The following is a 20959-nucleotide window of genomic DNA, read 5'->3' as shown; positions in this document are numbered from 1 at the left end:
CTTTTCTGTCACTTCGAGCGCTCATTAGACCTGCCATTCCTCGCAATGCTTCCTCCGTCCGAGTCCGTCCTCCATCAGGTCCACAAAATCGCCGAACCGCAAAATGGTCCTGAGAATCCTGAAGCCGCTACTCCTCCACCTCCATACTCCCCTCCTGTTCACGGTCTCCCCAAACAAATAGACGGTGAAAGTTCCCTCCAATGGGCGACACCCCGCCCGATAGCCATCCATATCGACGCGTCCATCAGCGTCCTAGGAAACGCAAACAGCATCATCCTCCCTTCCATCCCAGCAACATCACCACCATCGTCACCTTCATCAACCCCCATACTCCAATCAGCACAGCGAAATCGACAGTCAAAACTAACAGATATGGCCACATCCATTATCGCTGCTCTCCATCGCACGGGACTACTTAATCTCACCAATGAATCCCTGCAATCTGTCATGGTCAACATCAACACGGGGATTAAGGTACAGGGCGCGAGGAATGTGATTTGTCTGGGTAGTGGGTTTGTGGGTAGGAAGATTCCGACAGAACAAGGCCATGAACGAGAGGAAGAGTATGTTGGTCATGTTGGGAGGAAGAGACGGGCTCGGTCTGTAAGTCTCTCTAATTGATTCACTTATTGTTCTTTGGATTTTTTTTTCAATATTATTTTATTGTTGGTACCCCTTTAGAAGGTATTCAATCTGCATCACCTGATGTGTGTGCTTTTGGTCTGCGAATACTGGCTTATGGATTTATATTAATATCTGTATGGTTTAGGAGCCTCTGGAATCATGCACTGGGAAGAAGGCGCGTCGGTCTTCTTAGGGAAGGAGTGAATCGAGATCGTTGAACTTGTCTCATTTCTCTCTATTCATTCCTTTGCTTGGTCTGCTATGGTTGAGTTGCTTTATTTTTTCGGTTGAGCCTGTATCTAGGCTTTCTAATATCATGGGTGGGCGTGAGTGCACATGCATGTCATGCATGAGGAATGTAATGACGAATAGAAAAATAGAATAGTAATTCGTCATAGTAGTTTAGATTACATGTGATAGACTTGGTTATCGTGTTTATTGGATCATCGTTATGTGGGCTTTTTCTTTCTTTTCTTTTTCTTTTCTGTCAAGGCTCGTGGAGGTCGGGGACTTATATCGATGGAAGAAGTATAAACTATGAACACTACACCTTCATATGCTCTGCCACCCGCCATAACATATCCACAAAATTAGGCAGACAAAGAAAAGAAGAGGAAACCAGGCTATTCGCCAATGTTATGCCCACGCGAGCTGTCGCGGATCATCCCATGGTCGACGGCCTAGCAGTGCATAGGATAAACTACAAAGGCGTCGCCAACAGCTGTCACGCAATCCTGCAATGCCATAGCGTCTTCAAAAGAGCCCTGGAAGCTACAGACGCCTCTGCACGGATCTCCAACAAGAGACCATTACTGTACTGTGTACCGAATGCCCAAAAAGAAGAGTCTTGGGGCCATAATGAAACAAGGATATCATGACTGATATTCATGACAGAACATGATCATACGAAAGGGGAAACAGGTAGGAAGCATAGTAGAAGCTTGAACGCTATCCCAATATCAGTATGCGTTGAATTACCTTACAGCAGGTAGTTAGTACTTCATATTCCGCCCTTATTCTCAAGTACGCCGTAATAGATCTTTCGCACAAACAAGTTAACAAGACCCTGGAAAGGAAGAAGAATAGAAGATAGGGTGAAAATCAGACAGTCCGGAAAATAAAAGAATAGTCGTTGTTCAGGTGGCCATACGTTCGATGGTGTGTATGAGACCTATCCGCTATGACAAAGGTAGGTAGAATAGATATTGCTCCGTAATGAAACGTATTAGAAAGAGATGGGGAAGCAATGAATCAAGAAAATGAAAACGCCTGTCCCGACTATAGAGGTTCATTAGAGATATCATCAAATCAGATAGTACATTGACTGTGTTCCGGCAGGGAAACAAGGCAGGCTGGGGCTTTCCGACGAGGATTCATCACGTCAGAATCGTAGGAATACTACGAAAAAGCCGGCCTGGTGAACGGACCAGACTGATCAGACTGATCAGACTTGTCCTGACCGTGAATTATCGCATCAGTGTGGAGTCTCACCTCTGCCGTATAGGTACAGAGCGTAGAGACGGAAAATCTACGCGGACCCTTTTGCACGATCTACTACCGACCGATGGGCATATCGTGACGGTGCAGATCTCTCGACCATTCGGGGGCCACCTTGTCTCGTTCGTACAAAAGACCACAGTTGTGGCAGAGTGTCTGGGATAGCAAAAGTCAGTGAACAGTATTTCCAGAAAGGTATAGCATCTCTCCTACCCTTTGGCCTGCTGGGCCATCTCGTACAGCCCAAACAGCGGTACCCCAGACCATACAGTTGGTGCAGCGCCAATTCTGACGTTCCCTACCAGACCAAGGAAGGTGGTCAGTACATAGCATGCTAATGAAGAGTTCGAAGGCATGACAAACCAGTCAGAGAGTGTCCCACCACCTCCCCCATAGCCGGCTCCAGAACCAGTGTCGGGCGTCCCCCGTCCACCAGGGGTCCCTCCCCTCCCCAAGGGGCTCAGGCTGCGGAATCGTTTCTTCCTCTTGCTTCTCTCGCCTCGCCCTAGGGGGGTCTCGCTATCCACATCGAAATAGCCGCTACCTTGTCGGGAAGTGTCTGGCGTAATGCCGGCAGTCGAGGAGAATCTAGCCGTTTCTCGACGTAGACGTCGGATCTGACGTTCACGATCACCTTCGCGTTTTTCAATCTCCTCTTTTGACAGCGTCTCTACCTTAGGTTCCCATTCGTCGCCCAGACCCTCGGGGTCATATCGCCAACCTGCCTCAGCGCCATTCGCAGCTTGGTTATCAATCTCGTTACCGTAACCGCCCATGCCGCTAATGAGCCCACCACTTTCACAAACTTCCTTCTTTAACTTCAGGACAGCTTCATAGATACCATGCGCGATGGCCCCAACCCATTCTCCGCCCAAACCAAGGTCCGCGCACGTAGTTCTGGCAAACTCCTCAGCCATGCCCGGGGGATGCAACAGAGACCATTCAAACTTGTCTGTATACAACTTGTTCTGCAAGTTGATATTCAAGTTTATCAGGCACCGATATGCATCGTCTGGATTCAGAATGCTGTCGTTGACCAGGGGCTCTTTGGTCACCGTCACCTGGTTAGCTCTGCTATCAGGTGTTGCGGCGTGGGCAGAAACCGGAGTAGCAGACACATCCCGCGACAGGCCAGCCTGTGGGGCCGGAAGCTTTGGCTGCACGCTCTGGAACAACGGGTGTAGCGCAACGCCGGCATATTCTTCCAATTGCTGGCGGATCTGGTTGCTAATCGTCATCGTCATGGCTTGTGGGTTTGGCAGGTCCATATCGCGAACGAACCCGACGGCAAATTCTTCAGGCGTCGCGAGCGCTTCATGAAGATTCCAAAGAAAGGTATCCTTGATTCGGTAGGCAGGCAGTGCCTCCGGCCGTCTGTATGCGGGCAACGTAGGGTTGATGCTAGGATCAAGGATAGTTCGCGGCAATGGGAAGGGCTCTAAAGGTTGATGCGCTGGGATCTCTAGGTCAATTCGTATAGGTATAAGCGTGAGGGGAAGTTGCGCTTGGATTTGCAATTGATCGGCGCAACTGTGGTAAGAGAGAAAGGCTCAAGTCAGCACCATGGCAGGAGATGTACAGATGCAAGAACAAAGCGATTAAGCAGGTCAAGCGGCACATACGCTGGTCGCAACATTCTCTTGATCATCCAATCCCGGAAGACCCCTTGAACCTCGACGGGGGCGTGTATCTCTTTCCCCAGTTTTTCCGCCAAAGGAACCTTGTCGAACGTTGACTCCTCCCGTCGAAGACTTCTTAGCCCAGTGGGCCGCCGGGGTCCTTCACTGTCCTCGAAGTCTTCATCATCGAATCCATCTTCTGCATAATTGATTGCGGCGGTTCCTCGCTTCGTCGTTCGCGGCGTTGGGCCCACCTGACTGGGTGGGATAATCGGAGTAAGAAGCGCATTACCATACTGGCGCACTCGTGGCGGGTACGATGTGATGTAACCTCTGAGAGGGGACATGTTGGCCATTTAGCTGGTCAGGGACATGTCCCTTTCAGACACTGCGCAAGTCGATCGGCGAACAAGCAGCGTACAATCCGCTCGAAGAAAGGGCAGACAATGGAGGAGAGTGGACGATGAATTTGAGAGGTAAGACCGAAGTATCGCTGCACCGAAGGAAAGCGCTGGAACAGAACCGTCACGGGGAAAAAGAACGGTTGGGTAATGCACGTACGAAACGGGGAGACTTGAATCGAAGCCAAAGCTCCTCTTTGACGGTGATCGCGGTCGAGCTCCGCCTTTTCTGCTCGTCGCGTTTTGCCAGACTTCCTGCTAGCCACGCTAGGCCCCTTCCAGCCCGCCCACCACGTGACCCGGACCAGATGCAGCTCGCTTTGCGGATCAAGCCCGACTTAGCAAGTCTAGGCTGCGCTGCTTGGGATTTTTACGGAGGGATGGTGAAGAAGGGGTGCATCTATGATCGCTTGTTGCGGATGACAGAATGTGATTATATGGGCCAACGCAGTAACAACGCCCGGGGATCCAAAGCCCAGCAGTAGGGCCAGCGGCCAAACCTCAATACAGGAATGAAGAAGGAGGATACATGAAATCAATGCATGGTGGCCGGCCAGCTAGTTGGAAACTATAAACAGGATTACACAGTACCCAATAATAATTGAATACACCACTCCTCTTGTCTGTCAGGCTGCGAATGCAGACTCGGGATATAGGGGATATCGTTAACTCCGCAAATGTGCACTGGGCAACGCAGGAAACAAAAGTGCTGCTAACAGGGCGAATCTAGTATGCATCAACGGGGACGAGAAAAATGCAATGACAGCGGCGGATACCAATAAGTGGATTGGTTCAAAGTAACCGCCTGAAGCAGGCTATCGAAGCCCAATGACACTCTGTGAATACCGGTTAGTTTCCGCACAGGACCATGCTAATTAGGAAGACCTACCATTTCTAGAGTCCATACTCTACGGATCCAAATTTTCACCTTGCCTTCAACACCCTCCACGTCGTCTAGCTCGATGCCCTCCCACCAGCATCTCCTAGCTGGTTTCCTCCAGAACAAGAGAAGCTTCTGAGCCATGCCAACTGCGTTGTTGTTCGATATGTCACCTCGAATGTCAGTACGCAGTTTGGCCAGAGCTAAGCTACATATCACCGCCTTATTAGGCTCTGGGGCACGATGGCCCCACCGGTCGTCGCGATCAAACCCGCTAAGATTGGTTAGCCTAAACAAGATATCTACTGAATCCACTCTCGGGATAACAAAGAGACGACTCACCCTGCAGTGAGCATCTCGATGAGATGCTGTTCTGTTGAACCAACTTCGTCGCTCTTTCTTAGCCCGGAAAATATCCCGTCTTGTTTCAACAATGCTCTGGCAGCCGCACGCTTGACCTCGATCATTTCGGTGTGCTCTATATCAGGGCGGGGCGGTATCGCATAGAAATCAAGGTCCTCGCGTAGTACGATGATACCCGCACGGTCCTGAAGCATATCTCTAGCGGTTCCTTGCATGGAATCGGGGGCAACATCCAGGTCTGGAGAGGTCGATGCAGAAGGCGAGGAAGACGGGATGGATTGAGCAACCGAGCGGAAAAAGTCTAGCATATATTGTAGAGAAGCCGGGTCGTACTAGAAGCGGAGATATGAGAAATGCCCCAGAAACATGAAGGATAGTGGAGACGGGTAACTGGGAAGAGGAACGACTAGTAACTCACGTCGACCGGGTAAATATCTCCTTCATGGAAGGTACCCATATGTCCGTCGGGAAGTAAACCGTTCGGAAAAAGCGATAGAAGGACGAATTCCGGCAAAGTCAGCAGCTCGTCTCGAGAAAGCGTGAACCGAGTTCCTCTGTAAATCTGGTTAGAAGGCACGATACCGAGTTTGGGCGCAATTAAGAAGGGATTCCTCACCGGAGATCAAGAGTGATGTGCTCATCCCCACCAATATCTATAATTCGGGAAAAGCAGTCAGCCCTGAATCTGGCCTTTCAGTGTAGAGGCCAATGGAGCTGTACCTCCTAATGTGTTGATCGGTGGCCCTCCTGTCTGCTGCACCTGAGTAATGATACTCGAGGCGCCTCCTGCTGCAGCCATCACGTATGTGAATGATTCAATGGGACTGGATCCTTCAGTATACGGCGGAGGAGGTTCTCCCTCGTCTGTGGATTTCCCCGGAGATTCCGATTTTTGGTCCCGGGAGAAAGAAGCCTTAGTTTCTGCGACTAAGGACGATGAAGGGCTCGGCTCGAGAGGCTCTTCGTCGGGCGGCAGAGGAACAGAGGTTGGAGCCGAGGCGGATTCGGGCGGGGAGAAAGTAACCTTCCCACGATTAAATTCGGTCGCAGGAGCGAAGACAAGAGAGGAAAAGGGGGGAGGGCGCGACGAAGAGAGACTAGAGGAAGCCTCCGAGTACGGAGAATGCGGCGGGGGCGGCGCGGTATAGAAGTCGTCGTCGTCTTCCTCCGCTACGGAGTCTGTCAAATACGGCCGCGCCGTGGCAGGCGAGCCAGATGAATTCGGTGACCACGACAAGGCGTCGGGATTTATGTGTCGATGCTGGGGGATAGCCGTCTTGTCCTTGGTTATTGTTGGGAGCTTCGTGAACTCCACTGAGAGGGCCTTGGCCGGAGGGAATCCAGACCCCGGGTTTCTCGAGTCGATCAGGAGCCCAGTGTCGTGTTTTTAGAAGCGCCCACTCATGGAACCTATTAGGGAGGAGTTGGCAACGTCCAACCAAATTATATCCTGACGGATACAGTACGTCAAGGGAAAAATGGAGAAGGAGCAATGGAAAGACGTCGGAAACCAAGAGGGTAGTAGTAGTCGTCGTCTGTGAGGGAAGATTTAAGGAAAGAGGAGAGAAGGATGGGAGGAAGCGCTTAGGCGGGCATGAGAGAGCCTGGAATCAGCCGTCCTTAAGGGACTGGTCCACTGCGCTCGACTTCGGAGATTGGCTGCTTCTCTCCCGGAGACGGTGCCGACGGTAGTACCTCGAGGGGCAGCATGATCCAGTGGTGTACAGCTACGCCATCTATCCTGTCACGCTCCACGAAACACTCTACGATGATAAACATCTGCCTGCCTTATATCGATTAATCCGGGGCATCTTTGATGGAGAGGTGCCTGTCAAGGTGGCGATCGACAACGCCCCAAGTCACATGACCCGGGGCAGTCAGATCGCGGATACTACTATCTGTTGTCTATGATTTAATTACTGATGGCGGCGGAGGGACTCTACGTATATGCGAGTCACATTGATGCGGCACATCTGCTAAATCCAACTATACTAATGCAGGCGGAGTGTTGTTTTCCATCCAAGATATAACACTCGAAGAAAGAAGAGTCTCGAGTGTCCTGTGATACTCCTCACAGACGGTCTGTGTCTAGACATCACGCTCGACAAAGCTCTGAATCAATCCCTCAAGCGTGGGCTCGTACTCTTTAAGGGTCACTTCATCCCCGTTGAGGATAGTGTTGCCTTGTACGAATACCTTGCGAGGGATTTTGTTCTTCAATACGATCTCGCGGACCTTGGTGCCCCACCACTCATCGACAGATGTAATGTCGTCATAGAGCTTCTTGCCCGCTTCGAAATCTGCGGTGCTCTTGTAGACATGCAACTTCTGCAAGTACTTCTCCACGGCCGGTCGGCCGTGAGTCAAGATCTTGGAACGGTCCAAGTGAATCTCTAGATCAGATAGATCCTCCTCGCCGTATGAGAGCTTGACAAAGTCGTCACCAGCTTCGAGGAAGGTGCGTAGGATGCTATACCGAGCTTGCATGTGGGCCTGTCCCCACTTCTGGGTCTTGGGATCCCAGAACTCCAGGGCGACGAGACCAGCGCGAGCCATCTGCAGGTATCCAGCAAAGAGAACGTCACCCGCATCGCTGCCAAGATCTTCCTTGCCGTCACCAAAACCAAACAGCTTCAGGATACTGAAGTCGCAACTGAGCACCATTGCAACGCACTCAGCGCGGCACTCTTCGTAGGAAGACGAAAGAGCTCCAAACACCGAGCCCCAAGTCTGGCCGGGCTTGTACCAGGACGCAATAGGCTTGTTCGTAACCGGGCTTATGGGAGGATTCGAAATGTCGAAGTTGTATTCACCCGGGGCCGTTTCCTGGAGCAACTTTCCGGTTCCATGACCGAGTAATTCATGAATCCCTACCTGAACCTCGAACGCAGCATCGCGGCAGTTGCGGTAGACCTCCAGATCTTTGTCGGCAATGAAGGGAACAGGTTCATTAGGAGCTTTAGCGCTAAGAACGTTGCCAAGGGAAACGTTCTTGAATCCCAGATTTTGCCGAATGTCATCGTAGTTGGGCAGATTGATGCCAGCAGGGATGCCAGAAGACTGGAAGCTCAAAACCTCCAGAGACGTGAAGTCGGGGCTGAGAAATTTGTCCTTCTCGAAGTCCTGACCCCATGGAAGCTTGGGGATCATGGCCTCGGCACTATCCACCAACTTACCGAAAGCGCGTGTCCGCTCCAAGTTGACCTAGATGAGATAAATTGTTAATAACCCGAGTTACTGGGTTAAGGATCTGGCTTCATGCTTACCAAAGCAACAAATCCTTCCCATTCTCCTCTTACACCATGCGGGTCTCTATAGGTTTCTACAAACCCTAAATTCGTTTCCAATGCCGGCTTCTGGTCCTTTACCCAGATTCTCTGGCTCTCTTTGAACGCTTCAATTGAACCAGAGCCAAACGACATCGCGTATGCATCCAACATCCGCTTTTGGTTATCGTTTGCCGCGTGGAGGCCCGCCTGCTTGACGCTGTGAGCGATCTTCGCCATTTCCTCACGATGGTCACCAAAGACAATGCGAAGCTTCTTGCCCTCGAGCTTTCCATCCAGTTCCAAGGCCTCGGCTTCACCGAGATCTCTGTCGCGTGCAGGTGGAGAGGAGACACCCGATGCGATCAACAATTCAAAGTCGCCTGACTCCGTTTTCCTGAGTCTCGTATTCTCCAACGGTAATCCTTTCTGCTCCATCAGATCACTGACAGCCGTGATCTCATCCTTTGTGATAGACGGTGAATCGGGGTAATATGTCGTCATGTGCTCCCCTTCCGAATATCCAAGGTGCATACGCGACTGCACATCGGTTTCGTAGATGCCACCTCCAGATGTGTTGGCCAAGGCAAAGGCAGCTCTCGTCTTCGGTGTGAGAGAAGCTAAAGCCTGAAAAGCTTCGACAGGTAACCGAGGAATGAATTTCGAGTCGCCAAAGCCCTTGTAATTACCACAGTTTCCAAGGAACTGAGCTGCATATTCCAAAAAGAAGCGCAAATTCTCATCACTGACGCCTGTTTTACGGGCGAGGTCGGTCCAATTACCATCGCAAGCCCGGTGAAGTTCGATAATGAGGTCGTAAATAGGCTCCGACTCCGGTGAGACCTGGCGGAGGGTAATGCGAGCGCCCTCAAAGGCAGCCCTATAGAAAACACATGTTAGCAGGAAGTCACTGAGCCAGATTAAGCGCATGCTGGTTGTAGTGGAATAGCGAACCTGCTCAGATAGTGTGCGTATTTACGCAGCTTCTGGTCTTTGAGGTTGTCAAAGTGAGACTTGACTTCCAAGCGCACCACTGTAGGAGGAGAGTCTGCCAAATAGTGTTGCTTGACTTTGGCATCCATTGTGGCTCGATGATGTGCTGTAATCAGAGAATCGGGGCCCGCAAAAAGATTGCTTGCAAAAGATGAAGAAGACCACCGGACGAGATGGAGTGAACGAGGAAGACGATGGTGGAGGGGTAATAGGAACGAGGGGCGGTGGGGGAGGACAGAACACCGAGCCGACGGAAAGCGCCTCAAGGCGCCTCGAAGAGGAGGAGGTTGCATTCCTGGATCTGTGCCCCGAAACCTCCGTACTACTCCGTACTTACGTCGGGTCACCGTCGGGGAAGGAGCTTGATAGATAACTACTATCGGGTCGCCTGGCGAAAGTGGAGCCTGCACTGGTCAGTTCCACGCTCGTCTCCACCGGATAGCCACATTATTTCCTGGACATCGATAGTGTTACTACACAGTATTGTGTATTTTGATGATACAGTATGTGACAATCTTTCCTCCGCTCCACCGAGCTGAGACAACAAAGCAAATGGAAAACTTTTGAAGTCCAGTCTGAACTACGCCTGAAACCATGGGGGAATCATGCATGATCCTGTACACACAACATAACCCGTGACTACGCTGAAAAAGCAAACCCAAAGAGTATCCGAGCCTGGTGGCTATAATATGCAAAAATGAGATTGAAACAATTGTATAACCTTACCCCAGGTTATTCAGAGCAAGCTCTCGTACTTGTCGAGTCCTTGTTTCTGTGTTCCTTGAGGTGCACTGTTGTTTAAGAACGCATTCGAGGAGACGCTTGTGCCAAATGCTGGACCTCCCGTATTAGCTAGTCCGCTAGGGCCTCCAAACGCCCCCATGGTGCTGTAGCCCGACGGGGGCGGGGGAATGGAGAACGCAGAATAACTAGGGACAGGCTGAGTGCCTTGACTGGGCATAGGAGCGTGTGCCTTCATGCTCGCCAGCGCTCCTAGGGAAAGACCAGAAACGTTTGATCTTTGGGTCGATTGCTGATTAGTCGGAGGACTTGGAATACTCCAGGATGAAGAAGGTGAAGGCTGTAAGGTAGGGAATGCTGGCGTTGGAGGAGACTTTGCCCTAGTGGCTGGCTCTAAGGACGGGAACGTGCTCATGTTGTAGTCAGGAGTGACTGAGCGCATACTGAGATTGGTTTGTGATGGAAGCATGCTGGTTCCTTTCACAGCGGGACTCGCGGAAGCAGACGCCCAAGAAAAACCCGTAGATGGTGTCATTTGGGTAGTAGACTGTGACACCGGAGGGCCTGAGGTGAGGCTACCCCATTGGTCAATATTCTGGTCATTCGAGGTTGCTGCACCTCGTCCCAGAACAAGGCGTTCAAAATTACCCCTCGTGTTGTCCACGTTAGGTTGACCCACTGAAGTTGAGGCCGTCGAAGAACTCCCTGTGCCGTTCTGGAATCCACCAGAGTCTCCTCCCAAAGAAAGCTCTTGAAGCTTCTTCGTCTGTTCTCGCTCGATCTTGGACGAAACGCTTTTGATTAAAGTCATGAATTCCCCAAATTGACGGAGGTCAAGGAGGGGCCCGAGGCTAAAGCTCCACAGAATCGGTAAGACTTCCAGAGCAAGAAAATCGGTGTCTGCAACCATCCCAATTTGGCGAAAGACGTTCAAAGCAGCCATCATGACGGCTGGTTCCTTTGTTTTGATGACTTTCATTGAAGGGACAAGTTTCTCTTGTATCGTATACTTGTCCAGAATGGATGATTTGATAGACTGTGGTTTACTTTTTTGGCTCACACCTGATAAATCATCTTCAATTGCTTCTTTACCCTCCATAGAGCCACCACAAAGAATAGCGAACGCTTCTAAGCATCGCACTTTGATGGCAAGACTATTTGTTCGACTGAAAGTCGAGGCAATTGGTGGAAAGACTTCGTTTTTCACAGTGCTGAAATCAAGAACCGGGAGGATAACTGGTAAGCATTTGATGGCCCCATCTACTAAGGAGTGCGTTGGTGAATCAAGTCCGAGTCGGATAAGTGGCAGGATTTCTGTTCAGGTTAGATAAAAAAGGGAAAGAGATAGATAGCTTCGCATGCCACACTTTGGCTTCTTGCCGATTCACTAACCTTCTTTGAACTCATTTCCAGAACAGTTATCTGAGACGACATTCATGTTTTCGAGGACGACCATGAGACCCGCATCTTTTTTAGAGTCACGCTCTTGGAGAGCACCTTTGCTTGTTGGAAAAGCCTCCTTGAGTTGAGGTATCACTCTTTCCGGAAACGTGCGGCGTGCGTTCGGGATGCGCTGCAGTATTGCAAAGACATTGGTCAAGATAAGTGGTAAGAGCTCACGGTCCTTCGTCTCTTCCAACAAGGCACCCAAAACCTTTCTTTCCAACACAGAGACTGGGAACTCCGGCAGAACTCGTTGAAGCCCACGCATGAACTGCGACTTCTCGTTGGCGTTCTTTGCGGGCAAAGATTCCAGAAAGCGGATCGTCGAGACCAATATGTTATCAAAATACTGGGATTGTTGGAATTCACGAGCATTTAGACGCTGAGCAGGCCTTCTAGTTATCAGTCTGGGTAAAACGTGAGAAACAACATCCTTTGGAATCGGGCCGGATGATAAAAAGTTGTTGCCCTGCGAAGGTGTACTGGATGGAGAGCCCAAGAGCTTCTTGTATGTATTCACGTTCGAATGCGTCTGCAGAGGGGAAACATGAGGCGAGTTATAAAGAGCTACTATTATGAGCCCAAGTGAAAACAGATCCGCAGCAGGTGTCACGTTGGAATCGAGTACGAAATCGGGCGAAGTATAATCCAGGTTTAACTGGACAGATTGTGGTAGGCGTGGGTCCTGGTAAAGCACCTCTGACAGGGCCAGGGGTGGAAGAGTCGAGCGTGATTCTGCAGAACCAGAGGGGCCAGCAAATCCAAGCCCAGAAATTTTCCAGTCGGATTTGGCATTGATATAGATGGCTTCGGGGTTCAGATTGCCATGAACGAGCCCCGCAGACTCATGAAGGAATTCGAGACCTTTGGCCACTTGTAATAGACCTTTCTGGATTTCCAGCTCATCGATTTCGAGGTCTCTCCGCCGTCGCGTGCCGTCGGGCTCTTCTACCATGTAACGGCTGGATCTCGAGCCAATCCTCGAAGTGTTGTCCTGCGCATCCTTTGCCTGCAGTAGTCCAGCAAGAGATGCAGTGACCTGTTCCGTAGCAAACATAAGACCTCCATTTCGTGTATCTTCCACGGGCTCTAGCACTTGAAGGACAGAGGGATGTCGGAGCCGCGCAAGATTGCTAGCCTCCCGTTTTAGGCGTTCGACGACATCTTCTTGCAACTTCTTGGTGGAAGAGCTGGAACGACTTCCGAGCCCACTTGATCTTGGTTCAAGGAATTTCTTGTCGAATATAAAGATGGATGCTGTGGTGCCAGTGGACTTCTTTTTTCCGTCGTGAATTTTCCAAGGGCCAGAGACCACGGTGGGGTGTGGAGAAACGTGGTAGTTTGATGATATATTAGAGCTCAGGGATTTGAGAGCCGACGAAAACATCTTTTGCTCCTCTTCTCAGCCCAATCAACATGGGGTATCTGGGATATAAATGCACGACAATGGGCTTGTTCCATCCAGTATGATTGCCAAATCACTGGAAGTATGCGATGCGATTCCGCAAAACGGGGTTGATAAACAGGACTCAAAAGATCGGTAGAACGGATGTTACATGGATATTATATACCGAGAGAGATAATGGAACACGCGAGGCAATCAACGGTGAATTGGAGCCTCCTCAAACATCGACAAGGTTATCATACATTTCCAGTCGTCTTTTCCATGTGTATCACGAAGTAACTTCAGGTATCAGTGGCCGCTATCTGCCCGGTCGGAAGGCATCACGTGTAAGGGGTGCCACGCACCAATCAGCAGCGTTGCCGCCAGCCGCGTCCCCGAGCCTAAGAGGGTCCGCCCCCAGACTCACCGCCTGGCTGGATCGCGGGTTTACTGCCGGGAACTCGTGCCGCGGAGGCCGACGTCGGAGATCGACCAGAGTGACAATTGGGGTGGATTGACTCGAGAAAGCTCGGTTGTGTGGCTGCGGTCGGGCCATATTCCATGCGATTGCCTATCCAATAGATACCACTAGCCAGAGGTAGTCCCAGGGTGACCGACTTGAGTGTGGCGTCCATCGCCTGGACCATCTCGACTTATCAAACGTTAATCTGTGGTGGGTTCGGAGTTGTCGCCGCAGTCCGTGGGAAAGAGTCATAGACCGTGTTTATCCGCCTTTAAAGCTCCACAGCCGCCCTCGGCCCTTTCATCGCGTTCTTCAGGTTTGCTTCCTGCCATTATCCTTCTCAGCCAGAGTTAGACTGTCCATCATACTGCAATTCTTCGATTTGCAGTGCTATTCAACGCTGGCTCAACCATGAAGTCACTCCAATTCGCTCGTCGCAGGGCACTGCAAGGCCTCGTTGCGCCCCGTGCCTTTCAAAATCCCGCAACAACCCAATTATTCAAGAGATGCTTCAGTGCCACGCCAGCTGCCGCCTCCCAACTAGCTGGCCTTGATCCGGCGAAACTTACAGTTTCAAAGACGAATACCCCCAAAGAATTGACTGCCCCGCAAGACCTGGTCTTTGGCAAGACATTTACCGGTATGAGCATGTGTCGCTTTCCTGGCGCCGTACAGCTGCTAATGCGCATTGTACCTTAGATCATATGCTCTCTATCGAATGGACTGCAGCTGAGGGCTGGCAAACTCCCCGTATTGTCCCTTATCAGAACCTCAGTCTCGACCCGTCGGCTTGTGTTTTTCACTATGCGTTTGAGTGTTTTGAGGGAATGAAGGCCTACAAAGATAAAGATGATCAGATCCGCTTATTCCGTCCGAACAAGAACATGGCACGCCTGAACAAATCTTCGTCGCGCATCGCTCTGCCCTCCTTTGACGGCGATGCTCTCACCAAGCTGATTGGAGAATTTGTGAAGTTGGATAGCAGATTCATTCCAAGGTCAGTGTGATCCCCCGTGTTTGAGTTTGCGGATAGCAACTTACCTTCATTCAAATAGTGAACGGGGTTACTCACTGTACCTACGGCCAACGATGATTGGCACTCAAAAGACTCTTGGTGTGGGACCACCGGGATCTGCTCTTCTGTTCGTGATCGCAAGTCCCGTTGGTCCTTATTACCCCACCGGCTTCAAGGCAATTTCCTTGGAGGCTACCGACTATGCCGTTCGAGCTTGGCCCGGTGGTGTTGGAGACAAGAAATTGGGCGCTAACTACGCTCCTTGCGTCCTTCCTCAGCTGGAGGCTGCGTCCCGTGGCTTCCAGCAGAATTTATGGCTTTTTGGAGAAGAAGAATACATCACTGAGGTTGGCACCATGAATCTTTTCGTTGCATTGAAGAACAAGGAGACCGGGCAGAAGGAATTGGTCACTGCGCCTCTGGACGGCACTATTCTCGAGGGCGTTACCAGAGACTCCGTGCTGGCGCTGGCTAGGGAAAGGCTAGTGCCTAAGGGCTGGACAATCTCTGAGCGCAAGCTCAAGATGTCCGAAGTCGCCGAAGCAGCTGAGGAGGGAAGAATGCTTGAGGTATTCGGTGCCGGCACTGCAGCTATCGTGAGCCCTGTGCGGACAATCAGCTACCGGGGTAAGTCGGTTGACTGCGGTCTGAAGGAGAATGAGGAAGCTGGTGAAATTGCTCTACAAATGAAGAACTGGATTGAAGGAATTCAGTACGGTGATGAGAGCCACCCTTGGAGGTAAGTCGATCTAGAGCCTACTCAATTCCCCCCCCCTACATTGCAGCTTGCTAATTCATACATAGCTACGTCCTATAATTTGAAAAAGGTTGGTTGGGATTTAAGCGGCATTATCACGCTTGCATTGCTAAATTTACCTGGTTGTCTTCTTGATAGACGGATATGAAAAGATTGGTCATACTCAGTTGATCATTGGTATACGGATTTTCGGGGGTTATAATTTGGCGAGCACGAGCATCACTTCCATAACGCAGTATTTTCCCTTCCCTATTTCCTGCGGCCAGCGGTAATTGTTGTACCCAAGTAATGGAGACAATTTGATTGGCACCTTTGACAAACGGGCTTAGTGAGGCACGGAGGTGTCATTGATGATGGAGGTATACTGGTAATCCTAGACAAGACGGAGCCAGCTATCTATCCAGCGTCACCAATCTGGGGCCGAATGCACAACATACACAGCCGCCCAGCAATGAAGATCAAGGATGATGAGGACGATGATGATGCATGCAAGGAGCTTGCAGATTACGATCTATGGCGGACGCAATCGCCCGTTCCTCTAGGAGATTACTCGCTGGACGCCTGAGGCAAATACCCTGCCTCGCATGGCTGCGCCTCACCCCTTGTGAGGTGCACAACAGCTGGCTCGCGGGCATGCACCTGAACTTCTGTAAATAGAAGCGCTATACAATTCTATCCCGGCCATGATGCTCTGGGGGTGTAACAACGACAAGACATGATCGACAATTGCCCGAGGCCAGTCGTCTCAGCCAGGTTTGTGAGTAATGTGGTGTTTCATCGACAGCGAAGTAGGCGCACCCCCACAATTCCCAGTTGGCTGCCCGGTTCCGGCCCCCGATCTCGAGTCAGTCGTAGGGGTAGTGGTACTGTGGTAGTAGTCGTGCAGGACAACTTCTGGAAGATCCCAACCACGAGTCTATCCAAACAGACCAATCAACTCCCAAGTCAATGGGCTCCATTCGGGCAACTACTACGGGCAAGATCGTCGAGTAGTCCCGCACCCACTATCTACCTAGAAGCTACCTACCTATCTAAACACTACTATTACTCTGCCGGCAGGATCCGTCCCGTCAGTGCCTCTGTCCATTCCAGTCCGAGACGGAGCGAGTCGATAACCACGCAATGCTCCATCAAGGGCCTTCTCACCAGTGAGAGTAGTCCAAGCAAAACGCGTGGTGGGGTCCCTCCATACCAACCGCGATGTTGATCACCATGGGATCTCAACCCGTCAAGTCCAACAAGGCAGAGTGGCAGTGTGCAAGCTCGACAGTGGGCCATGGAGCCGGTGGAATGTGAAACGGCAGCCGGAATATGGAGCGCATCCACCATCAGTTGACTCCAATCGAATACCAAGGAGTATCGTGGTCACGGCAGCACATCGACCCGACTCCATCTGAACTCCCTAGCTATCTATCTACTAGGTTCTAGGTCAGTAGGTCTAGGTTCTAGGTAATTCCTACGGCCTGCCAAGAGCAACGACTCTGCCCCATCTGTTCTGGACACGGAGCTGAACGAGCCGCAGTGGCCCCAAGCACTTGTTTGCCACGAGGCAATTACCCGAGCAGTGTTGGCTTTCCCTTGGAAAGAGAGTCGCTGCCTAGTTAGTAGGTGACCATAGTACTAGTCGGGGAGGGTAAATAACACATCCCCACAACATGAGGACATAATTGATGTCGGGAATGATTGGCGTAATCGGACTCCAAGAACTACATAGGAGGATGTTCCTTAATCTAACCCCATCCAGATTGATTGATTGCCTGAATTGAAGGATGCAGGCAGCATTACCACCGCCGTTACGGACCACCACCATCACCACCCTCGGAGTTCGGACCTACGTTTACCGCACCGTCCGGCAGCCACCGGCCACCAACTGACGAAATTGAACCTTCAGGAACTAATGCATGTGCCCTCGACAGTCAACAACAGATTCTGATTGGGAAAGAGGTGGCAGCTTGGCCATGGATAATCGGATTGTGATACGGACTCCAACCCTCGAGACGAATCCATGGTACGGATGGATACCTGTCCTACCACCTCGTCGGACAGGCCGACCATCCGACTAGTAAGTCTTTAGTTTCGAATTCCTATCCCCAATCTCACTAGCACCCCTGGTATGTGTACGTCCACGCCGGGTGTGCGCACCCACGTACACATGCGCGCACACACCTCTGAGGCTCTGCCGCGCAGGTTTCTGCAATCTGCATTAGTCCTGCGGCCATTTTAGGCATCGAGGTCGTCACAGTGCGTTGGATGCCACGGAAATGTCAACTGACTGCGGCCCTGGTTGTTCGTTTCAGAATAGCCGGGGTTTACGAGCACCCATGGAATTGCCAGATTTCGCAATTGCATCTGCATCTGCAGTATACTATTTATTCCAGTCGCCCGTGTCCTGCGCGTCCCTTCAATAAGGCCCAGGCAGGGGTCTTTAACGGGTAAGTACAAGGCTAAAAGCCCCCAGATTAAACGTTGTGGTGACAAAAGCCAGCTGTCTGGTATTAATTAAAAACAGTACCCCATGCAGCTGGTGGGTTAACGACGAGCTAAGGACACGCCGACCCAGAGCACTATTTATTGACGGGTGGTCATTGGCACGCTCGTTTAGTTTTACGCCCATTGACACATGGTAGGTAGCATCAGGGATATATTTTCCAAACGAGCCAAGTCCGAGTGCCTAGAATTCACAGTCGCATCGGCGCAGCCACTATCGCTACCATGCAATCAGGCTCAGTGTCGATCTTCTTGTGGGCTACGCCGGTATTCTCGTTTCAAGCTCGCAAGTTGACATCGGTCGCGAATCATAAGCGAGCGGGCCCTAGCACAATCTAACCACCTTATTACGTTGATGCAAAGGGTCTGTGAGCCCTGGCACCTGATGGATACTCGACATATGGAGCAGCAAGGGTGAAATGGGGGCCATTTTTGCCAGCGCTCCATTGTGAAACTAGTCCCCTGCTAGGTTGAGGGGGCGGAGGACCAGGAATTGTTGGCCTCATTTCCCTCCCTTAGGACAGCGACGTATCGTCTACTGGGACAATGGGGCCAACAATTATGCTAGAAGGAGGGAAAGTTGTGGGTTGTCGGGGACCATGCATCGACAGACCATCAATAGTGAATAAGGTGGTTTTGAGTCGTTTTGCCTCATCGTCCTGACTACTATCTCATCTTGTCCGCTGAAGCTTTACCAAGATGGGACTATAATGATCGTCAGATCTATGGAAGTCTGACTAGGTTCCTGAAAGCTTGAGGATTCCTCAGGCTTGCCTTTGTGCCGATGCCGCCGCTGGGATGCCTCCCTCCACGAGGAGTGCTGGCATGATTAAATTAGCATGTCCGATAAGAATGGCACCATCCCTCCCTTCCCGTCAGACGCCATGACCTTCGCACGTGGAGTCCCCGTACTTTGGCCAAGTGGGTTTTCGTCACCCACCCCTCCCGGTTGCGTGCGGGGGCGTCCAGATAACCATGCTGTCATGAGGGCAGGCGATTGATTCGCTGAGGTATGACTCACGGCCTCCTCACAGGGAGATCCGCGGGAATTGCCTAGTCCATACGGTCTCAGTATACGGAGTACCTTTAAATTGCCTGCCTGGCTAATCTACAACTAGCGCCAGCCTACTTTCTAACAAGTCGTTGCCCACTTCTATAATAAGGTGCGGTCAACGTACTTGCTTACCTCTAATGAACGGAACACGGCCTCACCCCTAGATACTTAGACCTTATCAGGATGACGTCCTGCATTTAAAGAAATTGGGTATTTGGAGCTAACGGTCAAAACTACTGCAAGGCGTGGGCACACAGCATTCCTCAATATTATTAATATCTCAGATGCCGCAGAAGCCGGCCAGTTGAAATGATCAAGCAAACAAACATACCCAGTCTGTCCCGTCTGCCAAGCAGAAGTGCTTCTAGACATGTACCAGAAGGTTCGATTCAGTATCTGGCGGCCCTTGGCTGCTGAGGTCCTCCAATCCCTGTCGCAGGCGGGCTTCCGTACCATTAGGCAGGTGGTCGACATGCAGATTTATACGAGCAGTGGCCTCGGTCAATGATTATAAGGTGTGCCCAGCTCTGGCACACCAGTTTGGCACACAAAACCTATTTGGGGAAGAGTGCAGGACAGCCAGGCACATCCATACGAGATAGGGTTACATGGGTTAGCAAAGATAGTGTCATGGGTTGTCATTTCTTGTATCAGATGGAGACACATATGCAGATGCAGACTCGCACAGGCAAGACAAGAGCCAGGGTACGGAGTAGGGGGAAAAACATATCGCCGCCTTTAGAACCTGGGCATTCCGACCGGGCGATGCATGTGATTCAGCAAAGCCTCATAGTAGGTAGCCTGCTACAGTGCTGCCTCTGATCTTGAATCGGGCCGGGCAGCCCTTACACAGGTTCACCGTTTGGCTAATAAGCCATGGGCCCCTCAGCCCTATACATGGAAGTGGTTGCAGGCAGGCCTTGACGTCGACACCTGGTTTTGAGGCAGTGTACATATGACCGTATGGAATACCCGACTGGAATCTGCAAGTGATTGAGCCTCAAGGGAGACATCTCCAGGGTCGATCGCCAAATGCGGCAAGTGGTTCGTTAAGCCCGAAATGACACCTTGGGGCTGAAAAGCCTCTCGCTTCCGCGCATTCTGACTGGCTCGCTCGTGTACCATGGGATCCGTCCAGTGATCCGCCCACTTGCTCCCCCTCCCCGGTTATCCACAGGGTTTTTTGGGGTGTCGATCTAATTTGTAATGGCATCCACTAGGCACAGGGGGGGCCCTGGTCTCAGATTACAAACCGAATCTGGCAATAGTTTTACCATGTTCTATTGGGGCGTTTTCTTTTCGATTCCCTCCCGGCTACAATTTAACATAGCCACCGATTTGACCAGGGGTCTGGAATGTTGTATGCACCCACCACCCTTGATGAGTGAACTTGATAATGCAACAATCTCGGGCAATGTGCGTACTACATATATATATACACCTATGACGACATCCGGACGCAGTCGCGATAAAGATGCGTATTAATAATTAGCAGTCATCTGCAGATTATCCGTATAGGGTACCCGAAAAGAAAAGCAAAGCAGATAAAAGAAACTTTAAAATAAAAATATCACAGCAAAAAGTATAATAAAGAAAAATAAACGACAACCCAAAGTGGACAGGAAAAGAAAAAAAGAAAAAGAAAAAGACCGAATGCGGGATAGACAGACAGGAAGAGAACCTCGGGGGTGGCAGCCTCCGAAACAAGGCTATCCATCTCCGGACTGTCCGCTACCCGGGCTGTGCTTGATCGGTTCAGGATCAAATGATCAACTGATCTGCATGTCCTCTCCATGTTTCATTGCGCCCTTCCACTGACTTCCAAGCATCAGCAAGGTATCGCATAGTTGACAAAGATAGATGAAACATTTTATCTGTCTCCCTCAAGCAAGCTGTCAACGAATGATTACCTTGCTGACCTACATGGAAGGAATGAGACTTGGGATTAAGGTGGAAGGCTCCCCCTCCATCC

General features: G+C 50.9%; 6 protein-coding genes across 6 annotated transcripts; 3 read left to right on the top strand and 3 right to left on the bottom strand.

Annotated features, from left to right (window-relative positions):
* Positions 1-45: 45 nt before the first annotated feature.
* BO94DRAFT_622159 (uncharacterized protein) lies at positions 46-914 on the top strand (the record flags this gene model as incomplete). Its single annotated transcript, XM_025617049.1, has 2 exons — positions 46-603; positions 770-914. The coding sequence occupies 2 exons, from the start codon at positions 46-48 to the stop codon at positions 815-817; spliced, it is 606 nt and encodes a 201-aa protein (XP_025470578.1). The 3' UTR covers positions 818-914.
* Positions 915-1840: 926 nt separating this feature from the next.
* On the bottom strand, positions 1841-4360 carry BO94DRAFT_353830 (putative RSC complex subunit Sfh1). Its single transcript, XM_025607120.1, has 4 exons — positions 3744-4360; positions 2485-3651; positions 2335-2419; positions 1841-2277 (listed from the first exon to the last, which is right to left on the bottom strand). The coding sequence occupies exons 1-4, from the start codon at positions 4094-4096 to the stop codon at positions 2179-2181; spliced, it is 1704 nt and encodes a 567-aa protein (XP_025470577.1). The 5' UTR covers positions 4097-4360; the 3' UTR covers positions 1841-2178.
* A 596-nt stretch (positions 4361-4956) lies between these two features.
* Positions 4957-9732, bottom strand: BO94DRAFT_583171 (dipeptidyl peptidase; the record flags this gene model as incomplete). Its single annotated transcript, XM_025615538.1, has 9 exons — positions 4957-4977; positions 5031-5295; positions 5364-5716; positions 5803-5938; positions 6001-6037; positions 6105-6739; positions 7528-8588; positions 8651-9530; positions 9605-9732. The coding sequence occupies 9 exons, from the start codon at positions 9730-9732 to the stop codon at positions 4957-4959; spliced, it is 3516 nt and encodes a 1171-aa protein (XP_025470576.1).
* A 647-nt stretch (positions 9733-10379) lies between these two features.
* On the bottom strand, positions 10380-13483 carry BO94DRAFT_622156 (putative protein kinase Scy1; the record flags this gene model as incomplete). The annotated part of the gene is made up of 2 exons (XM_025617048.1): positions 11777-13483; positions 10380-11698 (listed from the first exon to the last, which is right to left on the bottom strand). Exons 1-2 carry the CDS (start codon positions 13212-13214, stop codon positions 10380-10382), a joined length of 2757 nt encoding a protein of 918 aa, XP_025470575.1. The 5' UTR covers positions 13215-13483.
* A 602-nt stretch (positions 13484-14085) lies between these two features.
* Positions 14086-15432, top strand: BO94DRAFT_554521 (branched-chain amino acid aminotransferase, cytosolic; the record flags this gene model as incomplete). The annotated part of the gene is made up of 3 exons (XM_025613721.1): positions 14086-14314; positions 14374-14671; positions 14730-15432. 3 exons carry the CDS (start codon positions 14086-14088, stop codon positions 15430-15432), a joined length of 1230 nt encoding a protein of 409 aa, XP_025470574.1.
* A 563-nt stretch (positions 15433-15995) lies between these two features.
* BO94DRAFT_532760 (uncharacterized protein) lies at positions 15996-16875 on the top strand. Its single transcript, XM_025611190.1, has one exon. It carries the CDS (start codon positions 16162-16164, stop codon positions 16651-16653), a length of 492 nt encoding a protein of 163 aa, XP_025470573.1. The 5' UTR covers positions 15996-16161; the 3' UTR covers positions 16654-16875.
* The last annotated feature ends 4084 nt before the right edge of the window (positions 16876-20959 follow it).

The sequence above is a fragment of the Aspergillus sclerotioniger genome (genome assembly GCF_003184525.1).
Source record: "Aspergillus sclerotioniger CBS 115572 chromosome Unknown BO94scaffold_6, whole genome shotgun sequence".
In the NCBI taxonomy this organism is placed as follows: Eukaryota; Fungi; Ascomycota; class Eurotiomycetes; order Eurotiales; family Aspergillaceae; genus Aspergillus; species Aspergillus sclerotioniger.
This window is presented reverse-complemented; position numbering and strand designations above follow the sequence as displayed.

What these genes read in the sequence shown, in the direction of transcription:
- BO94DRAFT_532760 (XM_025611190.1), top strand. Translation starts at nt 16,162, where the DNA reads ATGATCGACAATTGCCCGAGGCCAGTCGTCTCAGCCAGGTTTGTGAGT.
- BO94DRAFT_353830 (XM_025607120.1), bottom strand. Translation starts at nt 4,096, where the DNA reads ATGGCCAACATGTCCCCTCTCAGAGGTTACATCACATCGTACCCGCCA. An exon ending in AAGAGAATGTTGCGACCAGC is followed by an intron (nt 3,652 to 3,743) that starts GTATGTGCCGCT and finishes CTCTTACCACAG; the next exon opens with TTGCGCCGATCAATTGCAAA. An exon ending in ATGGCCCAGCAGGCCAAAGG is followed by an intron (nt 2,278 to 2,334) that starts GTAGGAGAGATG and finishes TTGCTATCCCAG; the next exon opens with ACACTCTGCCACAACTGTGG.